Source organism: Typopeltis vanoorti, chromosome 4 (assembly GCF_054136105.1).
Source record: "Typopeltis vanoorti isolate ZY-2024b chromosome 4, IOZ_Tvanoo_1.0, whole genome shotgun sequence".
Classification (NCBI taxonomy): Eukaryota; Metazoa; Arthropoda; class Arachnida; order Uropygi; family Thelyphonidae; genus Typopeltis; species Typopeltis vanoorti.
In genome coordinates, this window is record NC_143552.1 from 32,297,110 (window position 1) to 32,319,938 (window position 22,829).

At 35.0% G+C, this 22,829-nt stretch overlaps 1 protein-coding gene across 4 annotated transcripts in view; it reads right to left on the minus strand.

The window, feature by feature from the left end:
• Nucleotides 1-20,303: 20,303 nt before the first annotated feature.
• The window catches only part of LOC150107208 (uncharacterized), a 351,505-nt gene continuing 348,979 nt past the window's right edge, over nucleotides 20,304-22,829 (minus strand). For all 4 annotated transcript variants that reach the window (XM_090391063.1, XM_090391065.1, XM_090391062.1 and 1 more), the window contains one exon: nucleotides 20,304-20,898. In XM_090391063.1, coding sequence (XP_090247189.1) covers nucleotides 20,833-20,898 — 66 coding nt within the window. In that variant the 3' untranslated portion in view covers nucleotides 20,304-20,832. The remainder of the gene's footprint in view (nucleotides 20,899-22,829) is intronic.

Consider the following 22,829-nt stretch of genomic DNA (forward strand, 5'->3'; position numbering starts at 1 on the left):
ATGGCGTCATGTGATCCATAGATGAGTTAACCTTTTAGCTTTCACAATTTACGTTTTATATTACATGTTGCCTGTTTTCGTTCTTTCGCTTCCATTTTTATTGTATATTAGCTTTCCACATGTATACAATTTAAATTAATAAACTATGCCTTTTAATTGACCTCACCAAATAGTATACATCCATAATCTTACGGTTGATAACAGTATTTTTAATTAAAATACGATATCATGATATTGTCAATTTCAGTCTTGCAGATTCGAATTTCTAACTAGAAGATTGAAGCAACATATACCTACGAGTTCGAAAAATCTCATTAAACTGTTGAATATAAACAGAAAGAATATAAAATTGAATTCTGAAAACAGAATTGAATATAAAAATACAAAGATTGGAATCAGAGAGTTTCTTGCCGAATATAGTAAACTATAAAGTATCGGCGACCACTGGCGTGAGCAAATGCAAGTGACCCTAGCACGTAGTGCAATACCGAAAGACTCGTAGCAAAGTCGGTAAATTCTGATAGCTATTCTTAGGTATTACCCATAATGTAAAAACAAATTTCCTAGGAAATGTATGCTGTTATTACATTATGGTAGGGAGGTCACTACCCAGACCGGTTTCAGCCTTTTTTGAGGCTTCATCAGTGAGTAGCTAGACCTAATACCAAAGTGTATAGCGAAAAGAACTTATATCCTCTGCGATACGAGTTTCCAAACAGGTGCAACCATTAAGTTCTTTTCGCTATACACTTTGGTATTAGGTCTAGCTACTCACTGATGAAGCCTCAAAAAAGGCTGAAACCGGTCTGGGTAGTGACCTCCCTACCATAATGTAATAACAGCATACATTTCCTAGGAAATGTGTTTTTACATTATGGAAAATACCTAAGAATAGCGATCAGAATTTACCGACTTTGTTACGAGTCTTCCGGTATTGCACTACGTGCTATTGTCACTTGCATTTGCTCACGCCAGTGGTCGCCGATACTTTATAGTTTACTATATTCGGCAAGAAACTCTCTGATTCCAATCTTTGAGTTTCTTATTCGGTTTTAAAATTAGGTGGGATTTAATATCCCCTTAATTTAAATAATGTTTTCATTGCCGAAATGAAGCTTATTAGCTCTTCATACTTAAATAAAAATACACTTATTTAAGGATATCTACTAATCAGAGTTGTAACCTGTATATTTTGCGGAAAATCCTGTGGATCACTGTTTCTATTCTGTTTTTCAGGTTGTTCTCCCGGACAGATCCCCCCCCCCCCCTCTCTCTCTCTCGTTCGTTCATAAATTTGCTGACTAGTAAAGAATAAAAATGAATTTCCCAAGTTCAGAGAAAAATTCGCGATTTCAAAGCACCATTCGAACGTCCCAGAAAATTATGTCAACTCCTCTGTTGTTTAAATTAACACTTCCTTCCTCTGTTTTTCGAATTAACAAGAAGGAAACCTCTTCCTTTACTGAAATAATTCAGAAGGAGACAAGAAGGGATAGGTGTTCTGATCCAAATGAATATTAATGGATAAACGCGAAATATCTATCAGAAAAGTATGGGATCTAAACCGTGTTGTACTTATACAACGCGGTTTAGATATAACGTGGTCTAGAAATTGTAACCCTTGTTCAACGCGGTACTTATACAACGCGGTTTCAATATAGTACGGTCTACAAATTGTGGTAACCCTTTACCTCTTCACATATTTTTCACCGCGAGACTTAAAAATCAAATTTTATCTTCGTTAAATTTGTGTTTGCCCGTATCGCGCATGTAGTTATTAAGTAGTGAATTTATATTGTATACTGTATAAAGTGTTTATTGTCGAAAATTGGCTTCGTTTTGACAATTGACAATAATATCTTTAGGGGTGAAGCAAGAAGCTTTTCATATTCCCCGCTATCTGTTATGGCTTCAGTGAGTGGGTAGAATTTTTTGAGCAGTTTGCTCGTCCTGGATGGGCATGTAGATTATACATCGCTACAGGAAGTTAAAATGGCTTTTGGTCTTTTATATTTGAATATATCCGTTGCCTCGTATGCTACAGCTTGCAGAACTAGATCATTGGGTTGTATGGACGTCTTAAGGAAGAACTTTGTTGCTAAAGATTGTAGGAAAGAGAAGACATAGGGAATATTTGTATCGCAATGAAGTTGATTTGTTTCTGACGAATCATGGGACTTTCAGAATCATTCGCAAGCACCTGTTTTGTACATGTTGCAGTTTGATAATATTTGTTGTGGAGGTGTAGCTCCAGGCTGGAGAAGCGTAAGTGACTATAGGACGAATTATCAGCTGGTATAAAAGCAATTTGATTCTAATGTTTAGCTTGCTGTTCCTGTTAATTAGGGAGTAGATTTGGGCGATGGCTTTAGATGCCTTTGCACATGTAGCCTTGATGTGTTGGTTAAAAGTTTATTTTTTGTCGAGGACGATACCAAATTATTTTGTTTCTGTCTGCTAGGGAATTTTGGTATTGAATAATAAGACATCTGCAGGAGATATCGACCGTTTCGTGAAGAGAACGACTGAGCTTTTTTGGGAATAACTTGCAGTGTCCGTTTGGAGAACCATCTCTCTAACTTCAGGTTTTCTTGAAGCTTTCTAGTAATGAAGTGTGGTCGGAGAGATCTGGCTTTCAATGCTGTGCCATCTGCATATAGGGCCATGATGGATGACATTCGATTGCACGGGATATCTGACATGTATATAGAGAACAGCAATAGACAGTAGGGATCCCTGCAGTACTCCGACAAAGATATGGCGCTGAGATGAGGTAGTACCATTGATCTCGACTTGCATTGTTCTGTTCTATAGATATGATATGACTAAATCTACCATTTTCAGTGAGATAAGTTTATGTAACAATACGAAGTGCCATATTTTGTCAAATGCTTTGGATAGATGAAAAAAAAGCTCCTGTGTATTGAAGCCAGTTGTAGCTGGTGGTAGTATATTCCGCAATTCTGTGGATTTGCTGGGTAGTACTTATGGCGTTGCTGAAAACCGAACTGCTCTTTAGGAAGGATGTCTGAATATCCTTTAGCACGCATGTACATCAATTGTTCACTGTGTAAAGTGTTTATTGTTGAAAATTGTCTTCGTTTTCTGCCAGGAAAGTGCAAATAAATCATAGGTGTGTTAATCTCAAGCTGAGCACTTTATTTTCTGGTGAGTTACATACATAATAAATATGTAATGCTTTAAAAAAATCAGCTAACCTTTTTGTTTTCCCATATAGGGAGTAGGCGAGGCCGTTTTTAAGGCCTACTAACTTTTGGAGACTGAGTGGGCAGTTCGATCTCCACTGGTAGCCAATCAGAGATAGCTAACCCAAGTCTATCACTAACTAATTGGCACGCAGTAAAGAAGGCGGCTAGTAAATGCTGTCATGTGGTGGTCCGTAACCCCAACACAATACAAGTAACCCCCGTATAACGCGGATGTTAGGTTCCATAGAAATTCCGCGTTATGCGAGACTCAGATCACATAGAAAAAGTAGGGGTATGTTCCGAAATCCTTTTTTTTTTAAATTATATAAACAACAAAATTATATTTTTATTTAATTCAGGTAATTCATGTAAGTTAAGAAAACATAAACTATGAAACAAATACATAGTATAAAATTATAAAAGTTACAAATTTTAGGTAATCTTCATTGCACATAACACATAAATGTTTTAGGGCAAAATGAAATAAAATGAATATTTTAATCGTCATCACTGTCTTCAAAAATAACATTTCGTAGATGTTTTAGGAGTGGCTGGACGTGACGTCGTCATCACTTGCAATCTCTTGGACATCATTTGTATAATTCTCATTGCATATTTCGGCTGTTTTAGTTATCAAAAAGTCAATAATAGGACCCTGCTTATCACTATGCTGCAATATTTTATTAAGTTCATAATATGGAGCTAAACAAATATCCAATTGTCTCGTGAATTTTCCGAAGCGCTCCATTGAGGGATCATTATCTGTAAAATAACTTCCTAACTTTCTTGCCAAGTCCAACCCTTCTGCTAATTTCATCACAATCAGAATCTTCGGCAGAACTTTCCCCGTCATTTGGTTCGACGTAAATTATTAATTGTACTAGTTCCTCCTCATTTAAATCTATTTCCCCAACAATTAATTCACTAATTTCATTTTCAACCAAATCGCAAAAATGTGTGCGACATTTATTATATGACCCAGTTCAGCATCGACTGGAAGTGAATGCCTAGCTAAGTCTTATTGATTCATTTAAATTCAAAGTCCTTGCAACAACTTCTGGTTTTTCTCCATTTTTTTTAACCGATCCAAGATTTTAATTTTTTCTTCGAGAAAAATTAATTTTTTTTCAATGTTAGTTTTTTTCCTTTCATTGCACTATTAGTGACCATTACTATAAAAATATTTTTTTTTATATAAAAAAAGCATGGAGAGCCTGTGTAGCTCAGTAGAAGCGCGTTTGTACTCTACAGCGCTTGACCGCACGACGAAATGCGTTCGAATCTAGTCGCCGACTAGGGGAACTTTTTCTAAGCCTTTTCTCGACCGGTTCCAGAGTTAGTCGATCTCTGACACGGGCTAGAGGGTTTTTCCTCCCGGAAACTCGGGTGTTTCGTTCCGTAAACTTAATAAAATCGGCCGTCGAACCCACACTATTTTCAAACATTAAAAATACAGCTAACCCTCTTATAATGCGGTACTTATACAACGCGGGTCTACAAATTGTAGTAACCGTTTATCTTTTCATGTTTTTCACTGCGCGACTTAAAAATCAAATTTTATCTTCGCTAAATTTGTGTCTGCCTGTATCCCGCTTGTAGTTATAAATAGCGAATTTATATTAGGAGAAATACCCTTTATCAAGCATGTACCTCAATTGTTTACCGTATAAAACGTTTCTTGTTGAAAATTGTTCTCGTTTCTGCCAGGAAAGTGCATTAAAAATCATAAGTGTGTTCATCTCAAGCTGAGCACTTTATTTTCTGGTGAGTTACATACAATATGAAATGCTTGCTTGTTTTTGTGTAAAAAAATTATTTTTATAGTAATGGCCACCAGCTGCAACGAAGGGGAAAAACCAACATTGAAAACAAAATTAATTTCTCTCGAAGAAAAAAATTCAAAATCTTGGATCGGTTGAAAAATGGAGAAAAACCAGAAGTTTCTGCAGGGATATTGAATTTAAATGAATCAACAATTCGAACAATCAAACAAAACGAACATAAAATCCGAGAAAGTGTTTATTGCTAGGTCAACGATAAATGCAAAGCGCGTTGCTCGTGTACGCGATATTCTAATGGAAAAATGGAGAAATATCCAATGATTTGGATAGAAGATTGCACCTTAAAAGAAATTCCTATGGATGGAAATCTTATTTAAAAAAAAAGACTCTCAAAGTTTATAAACATTTATGGTGCAGACCAGGTGTTCAATGCAGATGAATCCGGGTTATATTGGAAAAAATGCAAAAACGCACCTATATATTTCGAAAAATTGAAGATCACCTCCTGGATTCAAAGTTTCCAAAGACAGAATTACTCTGTAATGCATCAGGTGATTAAATGACAAAATCAATGTTTATTAACCAATCCTGAAATCCTCGTGCTATGAACGATTAAAATATGCACTATTTTATTTTGCCTAAAACATTTATAACATTTATGCATTATGTGCAATGAGGTATAAGTACAATTTGTAATTTTTATATTATGTATTTGTTCCATAGTTTATGTTTTCCTAACTTACATGAATTGCCTGAATTAAATAAAAATATTTTTTTGTTGGATATGTCATTGTCGTTTATATAATTTAAAAAAAAAAACCGATTTCGGAACATAACCCTACTTTTTCTATGTGATCTTTATATAATGCGGCATTTCTATGTAACCTAACATCCGCGTTATACGAGAGTTACCTGTATATAGTTTTAAATAGTCAGGAATTCATTATTCCGCTAATCAAACTTCAATCACACCTCTCATTCCCTGAATGATAACAAGAGCAAGCGTGAATTTTAAGACCCGCATTCACCCCTGATTTCAGAAAATTTCCCAGATGCATATGAACTAATCAGGAAACAATAAACAAGGTATAAAAGTCGCATTGCATATGTTTGTTTACAGAGCGATAAGGATAACCCTATTAATCCTCACTTTTCGAATTGCAATGCACAACTTCCATTCCATCACTAGGCTAAAGTAACGAATCCAAAGCTTTGAACAATTAATGTCAGCATAAAATTCATGTTGAAATGTAAACATCTAGAGAAAAACTAGGGGTCGAATCCTTTTAGGAAGCAGGAAACCTCTATGAAGACATTTCTACTGAAGAAGAGCTTACCGATGTGACACGTTGGAGGCAGCGTATATCCCCCCCCGGAAATTGGTTTTTCTCATCCTGCAAAAATAGGGCAACCCACTACCAGAGGAACACACTCAATTAGCAATCATATCATAGCATGTTGGCATCGAAGTCTTAGTTCCTTCGTCATAATTCAAAATAGAAACAATACCAAGTGAAAGCAAAAATGAAGGAATAATTTTTCATTCACTTGGTCATAGTAATAAAGAATTCAGGAATGAATTCTAATGAATTAACCACTATCCAAGGTATACAGTTAATACCTTGGACAGTGGTTAATAGGTGCCGGAAAACTTCCGTACTATGCAAAACTGCACTGTTTAAAACATTATTACAAGGTGTGATAGTGTTAAAAATGAAAATTACAAACAAAATTACAGTATTTGAGGGGGGGGGGGAGTATAACTACACACTATTTGTTTACTGCACGATCACCAGAAATACTGGGTACTCTTAAAAAATACCGTTTAAATATTCCAAAAACAATAAGAATTATCTGGGCTTCTAAGAACGAAGTGCTGCGGCAGAAAAAAAAAAAATGTACTGAAACATATACCTATAGAAGTTAATCAGTTTAAATAAATACCAGGCAAAGAAAAGCAACAACAGCACTCCTTTAGCCCCTTTCCATCCATTGCTGGTCCTACCTCCCTCCCTCAACTTTCTAATTCTCTCTTTGACCAATGTGCACCATCTCGTGTCAAACTTCTGGAGATCATCCCTCGATCTTGTTCTTTGGCTACCTTTTTTTTTTTTTTTTTCCCTCTCGGCATCTATTCAGTACTTAATTTTGTTTTTATTTCGTCTAGCAATATACTAATATGGCCAGACAATTTGCATGATTCCTAGTACTTCACAATATCTTCTACTCGAGTTGTCTCTCTAATTCTAATATTTCTTATTCTATGAATTTTTTTTATGTGGAACATTCCTCTATCCAACCTGTCTTCCAATTTTTGGGCATTGCCTATGTCTCATTTCCGTAGGAACACTGGAGTTATGCAAATATTAAATAACTTTCTTTTTAAAAATAGTGAAATATCCTATCATATAATCTTTATAGAGCCATGCTGCGTTTCCTTGTGTGATTCTTCTACTCTTATTTCTTTATCTTGGTTTTCCTTTAAACTAATTGACCAAGATAATATCATCTTTCATATAATTTCAATAGGATTATTGAAAAAACTGATGACGAGAAGGGAAAAACAAGTGCTGCCATCTTTGGTATTTTATCCTAACAGGATATGTTACTGTCTAAAATAATGTGGGCACTACGGTCGATTTTCTTGAGTTTACGGGACAAAAACCAGAAAAAATTCGCTTGACTTTACCAGAGATCGACTAACTCGGGAACCATTCGAAGATAGATTTAAAAAAACTTCCTCCAGTCAGCGACTAGACGAACTTAAATCTACCTTTCGGCAGCCTAGCGCAGAGGATGCAAACGTCACTTCCACTGAGTACACAGGTCGATACTAATAGCTAAATTGATGATCTAGAGCAGTGGTCTCCAAAGTGTGGTACGCGAGTCGATACGTGGAAGTACGTCAAAAAGTTTTATGTTGATAGAAAAAAATTAAGTAATTAATTAAAGATAAAGAATATTACTTTCATCAATTAAACATATATCTAATATAGACAAAGACGTTATAAAGATCCTGTAAACTTAAATTTGCGAGTAGCGAACACTGGGCGATTTTGCGCACAAAATCGTCCGTGGCAAAGCTGTCATGTTTTTTAAAAGTAGGGAGTAAATCTCTTACTTCTATCATTGCTATTGTAGGGGCATCCTAGTGTTGAAAAGCCCAACTAGAGAAGGAAATTGCTTAGTTATCCTGCTATCTACAAATGACACCACAGTTGTATTAATGATTTGACTATTAGTAATAAGTTTCACGATTTTTAGTATATATTGTTTCTGTGCAATTCCAACGCCTTTTTGTACATACTTTTACGTTTACACACTAGAAATAGTGAATTAATATTATCAAAATTACTTACATTTTTTAAAAGTGTTTGATATCAATAGTAAATGAATTATATTTAAATTTTATAAATTAACCTTCACAAAATGGATAAATGGTTAAAAAAATTTCCTCCAAAGAAACCGCGAATTGAAGAGATTATGATAGTACTTCTACATCAGACGAACAAGGAAAAGATAGGATTGATTCTTCTATTCACACAAGTTCATTATCAGTCAAATTAAGTGATAAAAACAATAATCTGAAACTTAACAAAACCTTGCCCAAGAAAGTTCGAAATTATCAGACTACTTGAAATGGGGATTAACATCAACGATAGTCAACAATGAACCTCGTCCTACATGTGTGTTGTGTCATGAGACGCTATGTAATGGAAGTATGAAACCATCATTATTAGTAGGACACTTAAAAACTAAACAACATGAACACAAATCTTTGAACGATGTTTGAAGACATGTAATTCTCAATCCAACAACTTAAAAATTTCACTAAAATTAACGATAAATATTTGGAGGCATCTCATGAGGTTGCATTCTTAATTGCAAAAGACAACACACCATTGGGGAAACACTTGTACTCCCAACCGCCATAAAAATGGTAGAAATAATCCATGGAAAAGGATATGCAGATATACTAAAATGTATTCCCTTATCAGCAAATACATTTTCTGCAATGACAGGTATTAAAACCAAATATCGAAATTGTGGTATGCGCTATTTATTTTTTTCTGTCTTGCGGGTATGCGATCAAAAAAGTTTGGAGACACTGATCTAGAGCATACATGGCCAACAGCAGGACCGCATGCGGCCCGTAACGTGATTTTGTGCGGCCCGCGACAGGATAAAAACTATATTAAATTATATGTATTATCAATTTAGCTATTAGTTTCGACCGCAGATTTTCTGATTGATATACTAGTTATATTCATTATTTCTGATGACAGAAACTCAATGAAATGCGACACTTCAGAGCAGCATGACACTATTCAATTAGTTATGTGACCCCTTTTTCCAATCAAGGGTGGAGATAGGCATTGACTTTTGGAAATTGGTACCAAGGGAAACAATCCTGCATTGAGTGATTTCAGCTTGAGAATTACATCTATGTTTGGAAGCCCATACACACGTGAATGCACTTTCTCAACTATGAGGGCGGTTAAATCGTCACAAAGAAGCCGAGTGACTGATGACCATCTTCAGGATTTGTTACGAATATCATCATCGTTGAAAATCGACTTTGATGAACTTGTTGCCGCAAATGAACGCCCACAGTATTCTCATTAAGTTGTGTTACATGTAAAAAAAAAAAAGAAATATGTAATTAAATTTAATTTAACAACTTATATTTAAATCAATCAAGTATTTTATATTGTTCTCACAGTAGTAAACTGATTTAACAAATATATTTTATATTTTTCTCCCAGTAGTAAAATGATTTAACCAAATCAAATCAGCTAACGCCTTTTTTATTCCCGTATACGGAAGTAGGCGAGGCCATTTAGCCCTATCTAACTTTTTGGATACTGAGTGGGCAGTTCAATCTCCACTGGTACCAATCAGATAGATGGCTCAAATGTGCCGCCATCTCGTGGTCCCTAACCCTAACACAATATATTTAATGTCTGAAATAATGTGGGTTCTACAGTCGATTTTCTTGAGTTTACAGGACGAAAAACCCGAGTTTCCGGGAGGAAAAACCTGCTTCCCCGTGCCAGAGATCGACTAACTCGGGAACCTGTCGAAAAAAGGCTTAAAAAAATTTCCTCTAGTCGCCGACTAAACTCGAAACGAAGTCTTCCTTCGTGCGGCCAAGCGCCGTGGTGTGCAAACGCCACATCCACTAAGCTACACAGGCTCTAAATGATTTAACAAATATAGTGATTCAATACATATAACTATTGCCTTGAAAAAATGCGGTTTGTTTTTTAAGTTCTATCTAAAAGTGTGAGGCCTGTGACGCTACCACTCATCATATGTTGGCCCTCGTATAAAATGAAGTTGGCCATGCATGATCTAGAGGAAGCAGTATAAACTGTATACATAGGGTAAGGAGGGTTAATCGGGTAGGAGTTATATGGATGAGTAATGTCGCTAAGCATGAGCTGCAGCAGAAGAAAATGCTGTGGAGGATATAGAAAGAGAAAGGTGACCATTTGAATGAGAATTTAGCCAAGCAGGCCAAAGAAAATCCCAAAGTTCCTTCATTATGTGGCAAGTCAGAGGAAGAATGACTATGGAAGATTAAACTTAATGAGTGATGATGGCTATGAGGAGACAGAAGCAGATAAAATACTTGTGTTACTGAGTGACCACAGGTCTGTATTCAAGGTTGATTCTAAGTTGGTAAAGGAGGTGGATTGATGCACGATCGCTAGGTCATCGGCATACATAAACTTGCTTGATCTGCTGAGGTAGATCATACACAGATGTTAAAAAGTATAGGGGATAACACAGAGCCCTGAGGAAGACCGTTGTAAAGGAATCTGGGCCTGCTCTTTTTTCTGCCAATATGGATCCAGATCTTTCTGTGAGAGAATAGATTCAAAAAGTTATAGAGTTTTTATACATTTTATATTTCCTAGTTTTAGGAGGAGGCCCCTGATCCAGACAATGTCATAAGCAGATGTTAGGTCAATGAAAGTGGCTCCAGATTTAAGTTTCTTCTGGAAGCCTGCTTCAATTTGAGTTGTCAGGACCTGGTCACAGCAACTTCTTCCTGGCCTGAAACCAGCTTGTTCAGTCGGGAGTGCTCTTTCAATGAGTGGTGAAATTCTTTTAAGGAGAATTCTTTGAAAGAGCTTAAAGGTGGTGCAAAGCAAAGAGATAGGTTAGGTTTTTCACTTCATTTGGATCTTTCCCTGGTTTGGGCATGGCAATTATTTTGGCTTCCTGTCACAGCTTTGTCATGATGATTTCTGAGAAAAGGGCAGCCAGCCATGTTTGGCCATGTTGACCAAGATGTTTTAGGAACCCAGGGAGTATACTACCCACTCCTGCAGCTTTGCCATTCTTCGTAAGTTTTAAGGCTATTTGTGCCTCTTCCTGAGATATTGGGTGTATGAATTCAGGAATCTCGGGTTACGTCTTCAGGTTTTGTCTGATGGAAGCTTGTACAGCAATTTTCCTGGTAGAGCTGGGATGAATCTTGGAGTTTTTCAATAAATGATTAGCCATTTGATCAGGAGTTATCTCTGTTGTTGTGTGTGTTGTTGGCTCTGATCCACCTAGTTTTCTCAGAAGTGACCAGCTTCTCTGACAAGATGTGACGAAATCGAGTTCATTGATGGTCGAGATCTGTCTTTCCTTTGTTTTTATCCAGGGTTGATATGAGCTCCTTAGCAATAGCTGGATCTTCAGTTTCCTCATGTTTGGCTACAGCCTCTAAGGAAAGAGGCTTTTGCTGCAGATTTGAGTAGTTTAACAAATCTAGGACAGCAATCAGGAGTGGGTGGAATTGCTCTAATGGTTTGCTCGATTTGTTTCTGAAATGCAGACCAGTTGGATCTGCGGAGATTCCATCTAACAATTGGTGTTCTGCTGATGACTGGGATTGATGTTCCTATCTCTATTAATGTAGGACGATGTTGACTAATTTTATCTACTCCAGCTGCTTTCCACATTTTAGGTTTTTGATGAATTTTTCTACTTCAAGTATGGGTATGTATTCCTAACGGCATTCCTTTTGGGAGTTTTCTACCACTGTGCTGACACTGCTTGCTTCATTTAGCAAATCTTTTAAAGTAACTACTCCAGACATCTAGAATATCTTTATCTTCATTTTTCATTATACCTATCTCTGATTCATTTACAGTACTCTTTCCTCCATTTCTAAGCTTTTTCAATAGTCTCCAGAATATTTTACAACCTTCCAGATATTTATTTTCTATGTTCTTACCAAATGTTTCCCACGACTTTTGTTTAGCTAGTTTTACACATTGTTTCACTTTGTAACATTTTTCTCTGCATTCTGTAAGAGAACAAGCTGACTTACTTGCCAGGAACTTTCGATATGCTTTCTTCTTTTCCTTGACTGCCTCTTTAACTTCCTGAGTGCGCCATCAAGTTCCAATTTTCCTATTCTTGCAGACCTCACCACATGTTTCTCTGGCTGAATTCCATCTACTCCAACTGCCTTTCTACATTTCAAGTTATTGATTTTCTACTTCAAGTAACAAAAGTTTACATGAAAATATACTGATGCTGTTTGACTCATTCTCGTGTTAATATTTTAAATGTTGTACCCAATTCTTCTGCTTCCTCCGTGAATGATTCTCATGTTATGCTAACGAAGTAATATAAGATTATGATTCGCTTTACAGTTGTTAAACCATTTTTTCAAGCATTATTAAGATAATACGCCATTTTACTACTCGTATATGGAAAATATACAATTTCTGAATTTTTATGAGACCTCAATAAAGGTTAAAACAAGTCTGGGTAGTGGCCTTTCCCATAAAATTTTGCATTATGGGATAATGGTGGCAGTTCAGGTGAAGTCTACAGTTTCTACATTCAAGTAGCTCAAGTTATGAAGATACTTCAAATGTCAACGTTCTTTGTATTTGGGTAAAGGATTAAGTAAGAATTTAATTTCTTGTTAAGGTTTCTGGCTTGATATATCCATGTTTTTGTCTAGCAAGTACCACATGCAACGTTTTGGTAAAAAAAATACTATTTAATAACTTTCATGTCTTCAGATTAAAATCAAATAGGAAAAAAAGGTATTGTTAATTAACCTGCCTCTTAAAAGACTAGGAGTGTACAAAATGCTCTATACTTAGTATTTGTTATGTTGGACTGACAGGTTGGTCTACAGAAATCCATCAAAAAGAACACCACATAAGTTAGGGCTGGCATTTCACACCACCAAAGAAAAACACCAATTAAATCGATAACTCACTAAACTGCCATACACAGAATTCAAGTTATGTATGCAAATTCAAAGCGAGCAAAATGATATGTCTTACTCGTAATAAAAACTAGTCTTGTCTTAAATCAAATGTGGGCAACTTATATAAAAGGACCAGTATATCAATGAATTAGGCAATGAGAGAAGTTATACCACACACTGCAGCAATGAGCCATGTCTGACATCTATAATTTTTAACATCTACAATCAAGGCAGACTGGAAGAGAGCATGACCTTATACAGAACTGACTGAAGGAGGACTGCAGCAACCCCACTTTAATGGGAATGAAGCAGAAGAACAATGGCAGTTGTTAATTCAGAAATCTCTTTGTACCTTTATTTCTTTTTTTTAATCTGAAGTACTTGAAAATGTTGTATAAAACTAGTTACTAAATAGTAATTTCTTACCACAAAAAAGTTGCACATTGTACTCTCCAGATACAAAAGCATGAATATCATTTGTCATTAATTTATTAAGCACACAAATAAAGAAGTATCACAAATAAGGGTAAGGAGATTTTTTTTTTTTGTCACTGGTTTATTCAACACAGCCAAAAATTATTAGCATCAGTGAAATATGATTAACAGGGGATAGAATGTAAAGTGTTTTCAGGGAAGATGTTAACTACTTGGTCAACCAGACATTCAATAACTTAGAGCATACAGCTTGTTAGCTCAGTCAACTTGGATAATTGTGTAATCATGCTACTGCTTGGTTGATAGATCGCAGATACATGTTTAACTTACACAGACAGATAGAGAAGTACACCACTGATTTTCAAGTATCCTTGTTTCCAGAGCCAGACCAACAAAAGTGATGTAATAATAATTTCTTGGTACAGCTCTGATCCACTAATTATACCTCTTCCATATCATATCTCTAAAGACCATGGACTGCTAGAAACTTAAATATTAAATGTAAATTAAATATGTATTAAGTGATTAAATATAATACATTAGTATAAATGATACAAGTGGATACAGGCTTGTGTTTAAATTTGACACCACTGTAAAATGGACCTTGCTTAGAAGCCCTAGCTGGAGTTAAATGTAACAAAATAAGTACAAAATAAGTTAAGAATCAAGGTATAACCACCAAGTACAGATGTATATGATTAAGCAAGTGGGTTCCACATGCTACACTAACTCTAGTGGCCTAGTGAATAGATGAGTGGTTTTGGGAATTTCAAGTACACTCTTGTAATTTTTCCAGACTAAAGGAGGTGCTGGAATACCTAAACATATATACAGGGTGTTCGGGATAAATTTGACAGTTTCGTAAGGAAAAAGAAAATCTTCTTTGTATCTATTAAATTTAATGAATTGACAAAAAAACATTACAGGCAGAGTTAATTACAATACTATCAACAAGATTTACTCAAAATAACCACCATTAGCATCGATCACAGCTTCAATTCTGCTTCGGAACCTCGAACAAGCTGATGCTACAGTCTCCCTGGGAAGGGCTGCAAAAACTGTTTTAATTTTATCCATTAACTGGGCTTTTGTATTACTGGAAGTGCGATTGGTGTCTTTTTCAACTGCGCCCCATACAAAATAATCCATGGGGTTAAGGTCTGGGGAGTTTGGAAGCCAAACATTTGGACTGGTGAAGTCGTAGAAATTTTCAGACAACCATTTTTGACTTTTCCCAGAGGTGTGGCAAGGGGCCGAATCCTGCTGCCATACATACGGCCTACCATTGGCTACCCTTGTTATCCAAGGCTTGACTACAGTTAGCAACTCCACGAACAAAGCCCGAATTCCAATGCCAGGGTTCTTCAACACCTGTTCCTGCAGATTTGCGAGGAATTCTGCTGTACGAACGCAATCAGATCGTCTGCTAGGGATCTTTCTTCTTGCTACATCCTCGTAGTCACCATTGCAAGTCTCTAGTTCATGCCTGATTGTTTTTACTGTATTCAGGGAGCATTGGGCAGCAGTCGTAATATCCTTATTTTGATGGCGGGCACGAATCATCATGATACAAGTTATTCTCTTCCATGATTCAGGTGGGTTCCAGCTATCCATCCTTTCTGACATCTTGTATATGAATGAAGAAGGGTCCAAACTTTTAAATGAAGAGAAGTGTGTGTTAATACATGTAACTTACGGAAAAATATAATTAATTATAAATATGTCAAATTTATCCCAAACACCCTGTATATATATATATATATATATATATATTTTTTTTAACCCATACATGCAACAGATACAAGAACTTATAGATCCAGAGTAACTAGGTTAGTGATGATTTTCCTCATGATTCTGCACTTTTACTCAATGCAGGTAATGGGGGGAGCGGAGGAGAAGAGATGGAATGGAGCAGATTGAATGATGCTAACAAAATATTGCTTGCTTGGATTCTGACAAAAAAACCCATGTTAAAGGAAAACTGCAATTAAGCTACTGCTTTTCTGAGCAGAGATTACACAAAAAAATAAACAAGTTAAATATCAAGGTTTTGTATTCCAATAAAGAGATGATAGAAAATTTTTTTTTTAGAAAAGGAAGTAATTCTCTACACTAATTTGCAAATAAAAAAACTAGCCAAGTTTATACCACCCTTATTGCAAGCACATCAAGCTGCAAGTAAGAGTGTGCCAAAGCATCTGACTATGAGGAAAGTATACAATATCTGTAAATTGTGTGTATTCCCTAGCCAGTGTGCAGGATAAAGAATCCAATATTCAGCACGAGAGAAAACCTGCCATTCTCTAAATCAGTGTTTTTCAAACTTTTCTGTTCATGACCCACCACAGAAAATAGATTTTACACTATCTCAATTTTGTTTTATAGCACATATAAAAATATAACAGATGGTAATTATTATACGTGAATTTATTAATAATTAGATATAGAAGGGAAACAATGCCAAGAGGAGTCAATAAAAAATTAGCATTTTTTTTTTTGTGTAACATTTTGTGCCAGTTCTGTACATGAGAGTTTGTAAACTTTATCAATGACTGCAATGCCATATTTAATTAAGCAAACCACGACAGCGTTCATAATCAAAAATATCACTACTGAGTTTTAAAGTATGAAAACAGCTACTATCAGTCCTTCCAATTAATCAGTAAGACTGTATAAAAATTCATTTTTGACAATCAGTGTAAGCTGAAATAAACTATTAAATTAATCTTGTGACCCAGTAATGGTTGTAGGTAACTTTGCAAAACACTGCCCTAAATAAGGCAAATGCATTATGGAAGGAATAAAGGGATAATAATAAGTTTCATCTTGCATTTGAATGGCTAACTATCAGAAATGGTGGAAATTAAAACATACCTATATTTTAAAGCAGGCTGGCTGAATATTTATACTAAGTGCAAAATAAACAATGACACATTTCTGACAGTAGGCTACTTGCATATATTTTAAATCACCAAAAAGAGGAAAGGATAATATCTAATTTTAAATTTTAAATTTTTAATTGATTTCTGAAGGGAAAAATTTACAGCAAGTGTCCTTACTGCTTTCTCAGCATCCCAAGGAGGTTTACTCTTTTGCTTTTGTTATCCCCCTGCAGAACTTATTTTATATATCACTCAAATCTATCCTGATATATTAATACAGTTTCCACTACCTACATTCTCTTAAAAAACTAGGTTAACAGATTGCCCTATTTCACCAATTTACTCTACTCCTTTTTTTCAAATAGACACTGCTTGCTTTTAATTACATACTTTTCTGTAGTTATTTCCACATGCTATTCACTTGGAAATTGATAATTATTCTACTTTTTTTCCAGACCTCTCAGAATATTTAAAGCAATCTGCCATCCTCCAATGAAACTCAGAAACTATTTATTTTTAATTCTTGGCATTATAATACTCTAATGCTAGGACAATAACTAGCACACGGTCGATAGCACATATGCACATAGTGTGTGTATACCTTTATGCATGCTTTAGAACTATATGTTGAAGCTTAACCAACACTTACCCTAGGTATCCTGTTTGTCATTTGATAATGCATCCTCTGTGCAACCAATGTTCCTTGAAGGGCTCAGAAGGAAAGTATTTTGATGTCTTGGGCACTAAGATCTAACATCTGTGAATTCTTATAGGACTTCACACAGCACATGCCTCTATTATAAATAGTTATAGCAAAAAAAGCCAGTAGAGAGCCATATTCTTCTAAACAATGTCTTTTAATACCTGGATTAGAAGCATAATAATCTATCTTACCTTCATTTGCCTGTTCAAGGTCTCAGTGACTTTGATCCACAGACTCGAATAGCCAGGATGACAACGCTACCATATCTTGATGCCAAAAGATCAGGTTTTCTTATGCCTACCTCAGTCCTGATATTTGGCTTCTGACTAACCATCCTTTCTGTTCTAGTTGAATAACAACATTTCTTTATGATGGCACATATTGCATCATGTCTTTTAACTCTAATGTTGTGGGTTCTAAAACAACATTGTGATATATGTGTCACAGTTTTTTAACCCACATCCAGCCCAACATGTAGTATCTATATTATGCCTGCTGAAGGCTATACAAGCCTTGCTAGGAAGAGCATTTATCCTGGTTTTAATCAGATCTATATACTCCCAATCCATGCAACATTCTTGTTCCTTCATGGAACCCTCTCTGAGCCACTGAAGGGCTTCCTGTCAACTGTAAGATATAGAAGTCTTTCCAATCTCTTCCTTTCAAGAGTTAGACACAATATACATTCTGTTATCAAAGGTCCAAAGTAATGTTTTAATTAACTCCTTTTTAAACAAAGGCGTTCTAAAGGGAGTTATGGTAAAAGGTGAAGATGAATGTTGGAGTTTATTTAAAGTTACATATTTTAAGTGAGCAGCCATCCATCTTATTGCAGGAATTTTTAATCCACTGGATTTAATGGCAACGTAAAGATAAGCAAGTGGAACATTATGTGGTGGTCTCAGCCAAGATCTAACTACTTGATGTATTTGTTTATCTAGTCTATTCAGGAAAGTCAAAGTTGGTTTTCCTGAGACTAAAGAATGGAATAATTTAAGTAACACAAATTGATTTAATAACACAATGCATTGCTGAGGCTTCAATGGAGCTTTACAAAACTTACCCGGAAATGTTGAAAGTTGACTTGACAAGGTCATCGTCCAGCAGCTGAAAACATTAATCCCAAGTACTGGCACTTGTCCAAAATACCAACAAGTTTAAGAGGGCGGTTGGAAACATTAAAGATGTAATCCTGGACTTTCATTTTCCCGTCACGACCTGATGGTATTAGGGTGATGTAAAATACTTGTTTTCATTAATGGCAAGACCTCTGGGAATAAAATACTGAGCAGCATAGTCTAACAATTCCTGAAGACCCATCTAAGTTTAAGCAACAAGTATCAAATCATGTGCAAATGACAACGCATCTATTTGGCATCCATTCCAATTAAAACCAATATATGGTGGCATAGATGAAAGAAAGACTCACATATAGAAGGAATATATGATGTTTTATCTCCAATACAAATTGTAATGGATGACTTACTATATAACTCAGAAATATAATCTTTAAAAAGAATAGGACAATCAATCCTTGAAAGTGCTTCAAGAATAGCAGTATGGGAAACACTGTCAAAAGCTTTCTGTAAATCCAGTGAAGCAATCATAAGTGGAATTCGCAATCAACAAGTTTCAGGAATTAAGGCAGTTAATATGATCATGTTTTCGGCACATCCATCAGCAGGAATGAAGGCTCTTTGCTTAACAACACAAGGAAATATCTTTTGTAAACACTTTAACAACATTTTGTGGAATAGTCTAAGAAATATGGGAGCTATAATAGGTCTGTATTGAGACAGATGAGTAGTATTTGCTTTTTTAGGTATGAAAATGGTCCTTGACTTTTTAAGCAATGGAGGAACATTCTTCAACTTAATTGCTGTAAAACTATCAGGACCAAGAGCAAAAGAATTTTTTTTGGAAAGGCAGCTTTAATTTCTGATTGATTAATCACATAATAAAGACAATCTGAATGCAATGGAGACTGATCAAAGCTATTAGACTGAAATACAAGTGGTGAAGCATGGAATACTTGCCTCCAAAATGCTGCAAAATTTGAAAACTGGTCAGCAGATGGTTGATTAACTTCTACTTCCAATATTAATCTTGCCAAAGCACCTCTATTTTGCCTATATATATGCTGCATACGAACATATTCTCTTTTCCTTTTTTTACGAGAGCACACCTCGATACACTCCATAGGATTAACCTGCCGAGTGCCTGATGGAAAATGCTGCTGTTGATAAAAGACTTGTTTAATATAATTATTTACAAGAGGAACAACGAAATTCCAATTAAACAAAGCTTTTGAAATAATATCTTTAAGTGATCGATGGTAATGAGTCCAATGGAGGTTATTGCACAGACTTTTGAATCTTATTTGCTTCAGAGCAAATAAGATTCTAAAGAAGAAGTCCCATTTAAAGAATATGTACTTACATGGAGCATGAATTCCTGTTCATTAATAAATTGATAAATAAAATCATCTAACACCATTTTAACACTAATGATCTATGTTCCAACTTTCTGTGTGATTTAATTGCACTGAAAGATCTATAAGGTAGAACAGATGAAAGAGCCATATTGATGTTTCACTCACCAGTAAATAGTAGGTCAACCTCCCTTGAAGTAAGAATTTTCTTCTGAGGTCTATTTAGCCTTGGCCCATCCAATAGAGATGAGAGCATTAGACTCAGCATGATGTTCAGATGACTGATGAACAACAGGCCTTAAGCAGAGGAGAAAAAACAAGGGCAGTAGGAACATAGAAATGAACTTTGGTCACAATTAGAAGATACATCAGGTAGAATCGATGAAAGGATTTAGATTAGAATTCCTACACATTCCATATATCTGAAACTTACAACTCATAAGCATGAAAATGTAAAATAAATAAGTTACTGCTTTTCAACTATACATCTTCAACTGTTTGGTTTCAAATATATAAAAGAGAATTTTAAAAAAAAATGAAGTCTTTATGTATGACTTTCATCAAATGGCTTTCTAATAAATAAAACTTTCCATTTAAGATGCTATGTTCTAATATATATAAAAAACCTGTAAGGAATGTAAACTTTATTTCAAGAAAAGCTATATGATGACAGAGATAACTGGTTTAATATATTAAAATCAGAAAGGCACATTTTTAGTTTGGTTTTTAAGCATTCAAATATTGCAGGTGTGTGTTAATCACATGAAAATATACAAGAACAAGATTGCAGCACAAAAGCTGTTTTTGCACCTGAGAGTTGTGCACCCATTTCTTAAAGGAATCTGAAGCTATAGTCAACAAAAATATATACAAATATATAAGAAACACAGAAGGCAAATGCAGTCTGACTTCTCTCAAGTTGAATTAGATGGATGGAAGATAATGATATATTTCACTCTCACTATGTTTTGAACTGTGTATCAAGCCAACAGAATACACTGTATAATATTAAAATTGGTTCTATACTTTAAATGTGCTGGCTCTGACTTTCAATCTACAAAAATAGGGAAATGTGATTATTTATTATGTACAAATCTGTGATCACTAATTGAAATTGGGTGTAACTGGGGTGATTATTTCTTTTGCTTTAAAGTTACTTCAGTTTCTCTTGTTGATGTCAAGTTTCCTCCTGACTTTACATGGAATTTCCTTTTCTTTGTGAACCTAAAAAAAGATGAATAAAAGTGAAACAATATATATTTACATTCATATGCAATCATACTATAGCAAAATACTCTTATGCATTACATTTTCATTGTGAAACTTAAGCTTCTCACAGATAACACACATAAATATATATATATATTTTTTTAACATTAGTTTTCACAACATCAATCTTAATTAATGTATAGTCAATTCCACTGCATGCAATCTCACATCTATTATTATTATAAAGGGCTTTATTACTGTTCCATAACCAACAAACAACGTGGAAGTAATTATTAAGATATTTAGCTGATACTGTTATACTTTTAACGGTACTTCTAACAGTATGTCTGTTAAATAAATAAAATTAATTATTAACAACTTCCCATATCTGTAACACATAAATGTTATGTTTGTATTACAATCTAGCAGGAAATCTAATCTTATCAAGATTTGCGATTTTGTATCTGGTAAAGTATGTTAACCACTGAACTAGATGTGTTTACACATCAATAATTATATGTTTGCAAAGTCTCTATTGAAGTTAATTTGGATACTACTAAAATAACCTTTATGTGAAGCTCATCTTTTTTTATATATTTTATCTATGTAGCCATCTGGGTGGTTAAAAAAAGTAACTTTCAGTATTTTTAAAGACCGAATTTTTTATGATTTATGATTTATAAACTGTTTATAACTATTATTTTATTTTATGCTTTCCCTATGACAGATAAAATTCAAAGTAAGGATGCTGTTGCTTTCAGTGCAAAGAAGACTATGCATAAATTTGTTTACATTACATACTAAGATTAAAATGATTAAATTTAGTGATGGTGGTCTACTGAACACTGACACTGGTTGCAAGCTAAACTTACCTTCCACTAATGCTGTAATGGTTGTTACAAACAAAGATGAAGTTCTTGGTGAACTTAAAATGCTATACTAGTTAATAATACAAGCATCTGTAAAAGCAACAGTCTTATTGCCAAAATGTAAAAACTTTTAATGGTGTAGATTAATGACCAAACTGATTGGCAGATTCCCATGAGCCAAGATATTCAGAATAACTTCTTTGTTTGCAAAAAAAAGTTTTCTAAATTTTTCATTTATGTATTTTGGGAAAATAAATACATTACTTATGTCATTTATGCACATATGAGTACTTAAAAATGTTATTAAACCATTACATACATCTTGAAGTGAGGAAAAAAAAAAACACTGATTTGCTATATGACAGTAGTCTGGAATCTAATGTGTCATATGATCAGGTTTTGCCTGTATTTATTGATCACGAATAATTTGAAGATAAAAAGTGTCATTAAGGATGAAGTTTTGCTGAACTATGAGTATTCTTGTAGACAGGCTTATACATTGGTTATGCATTATTAAAACACTTAAGGAAATGAACAACGTAGTTAAGGATGTAAATTAAATTATACCTTAATAAATATTTTCCGATATTTCGGCAACGTCACGTTGCCATCTTCTAAAGGAACTTACAAAAAAAGGCACGTGCATGTAGGCACTACAAACACAGTAACTGGGAATGAAGAGATGAAGCTATTGTTCTCCTAAAAGTCCTGATGATGCCCTCTAGCGGGCTAAGTGGGTGTTCTTGGCTGTTGGGCTGAAGGTCTGCTGATGTAAGCCTCCCAAATTTAGGGCAGTCACATACAACCAAATTTGTTGAGGTTTGGAGAATTTCTTAGGGCTGAGGCTGATTCCATAAATAGTCTTTCGAATTTGTATTTGCTACGGTGTATTACTGTAGCTTTCTTCCACCGTATTCTGTATCCAGAGCATGGTCTGCAAGATCAGAATGGCTGTACTTGTGAAACCAGATGTAGTCCTTGTGTTCAGAAATTCTGATATTCGCTGTCCTGCCTGTTTGGCCAAAGTAAGACAGTTTACAACTGCAAGGGACCTGGTATACACCAGGTAGGTCTAGG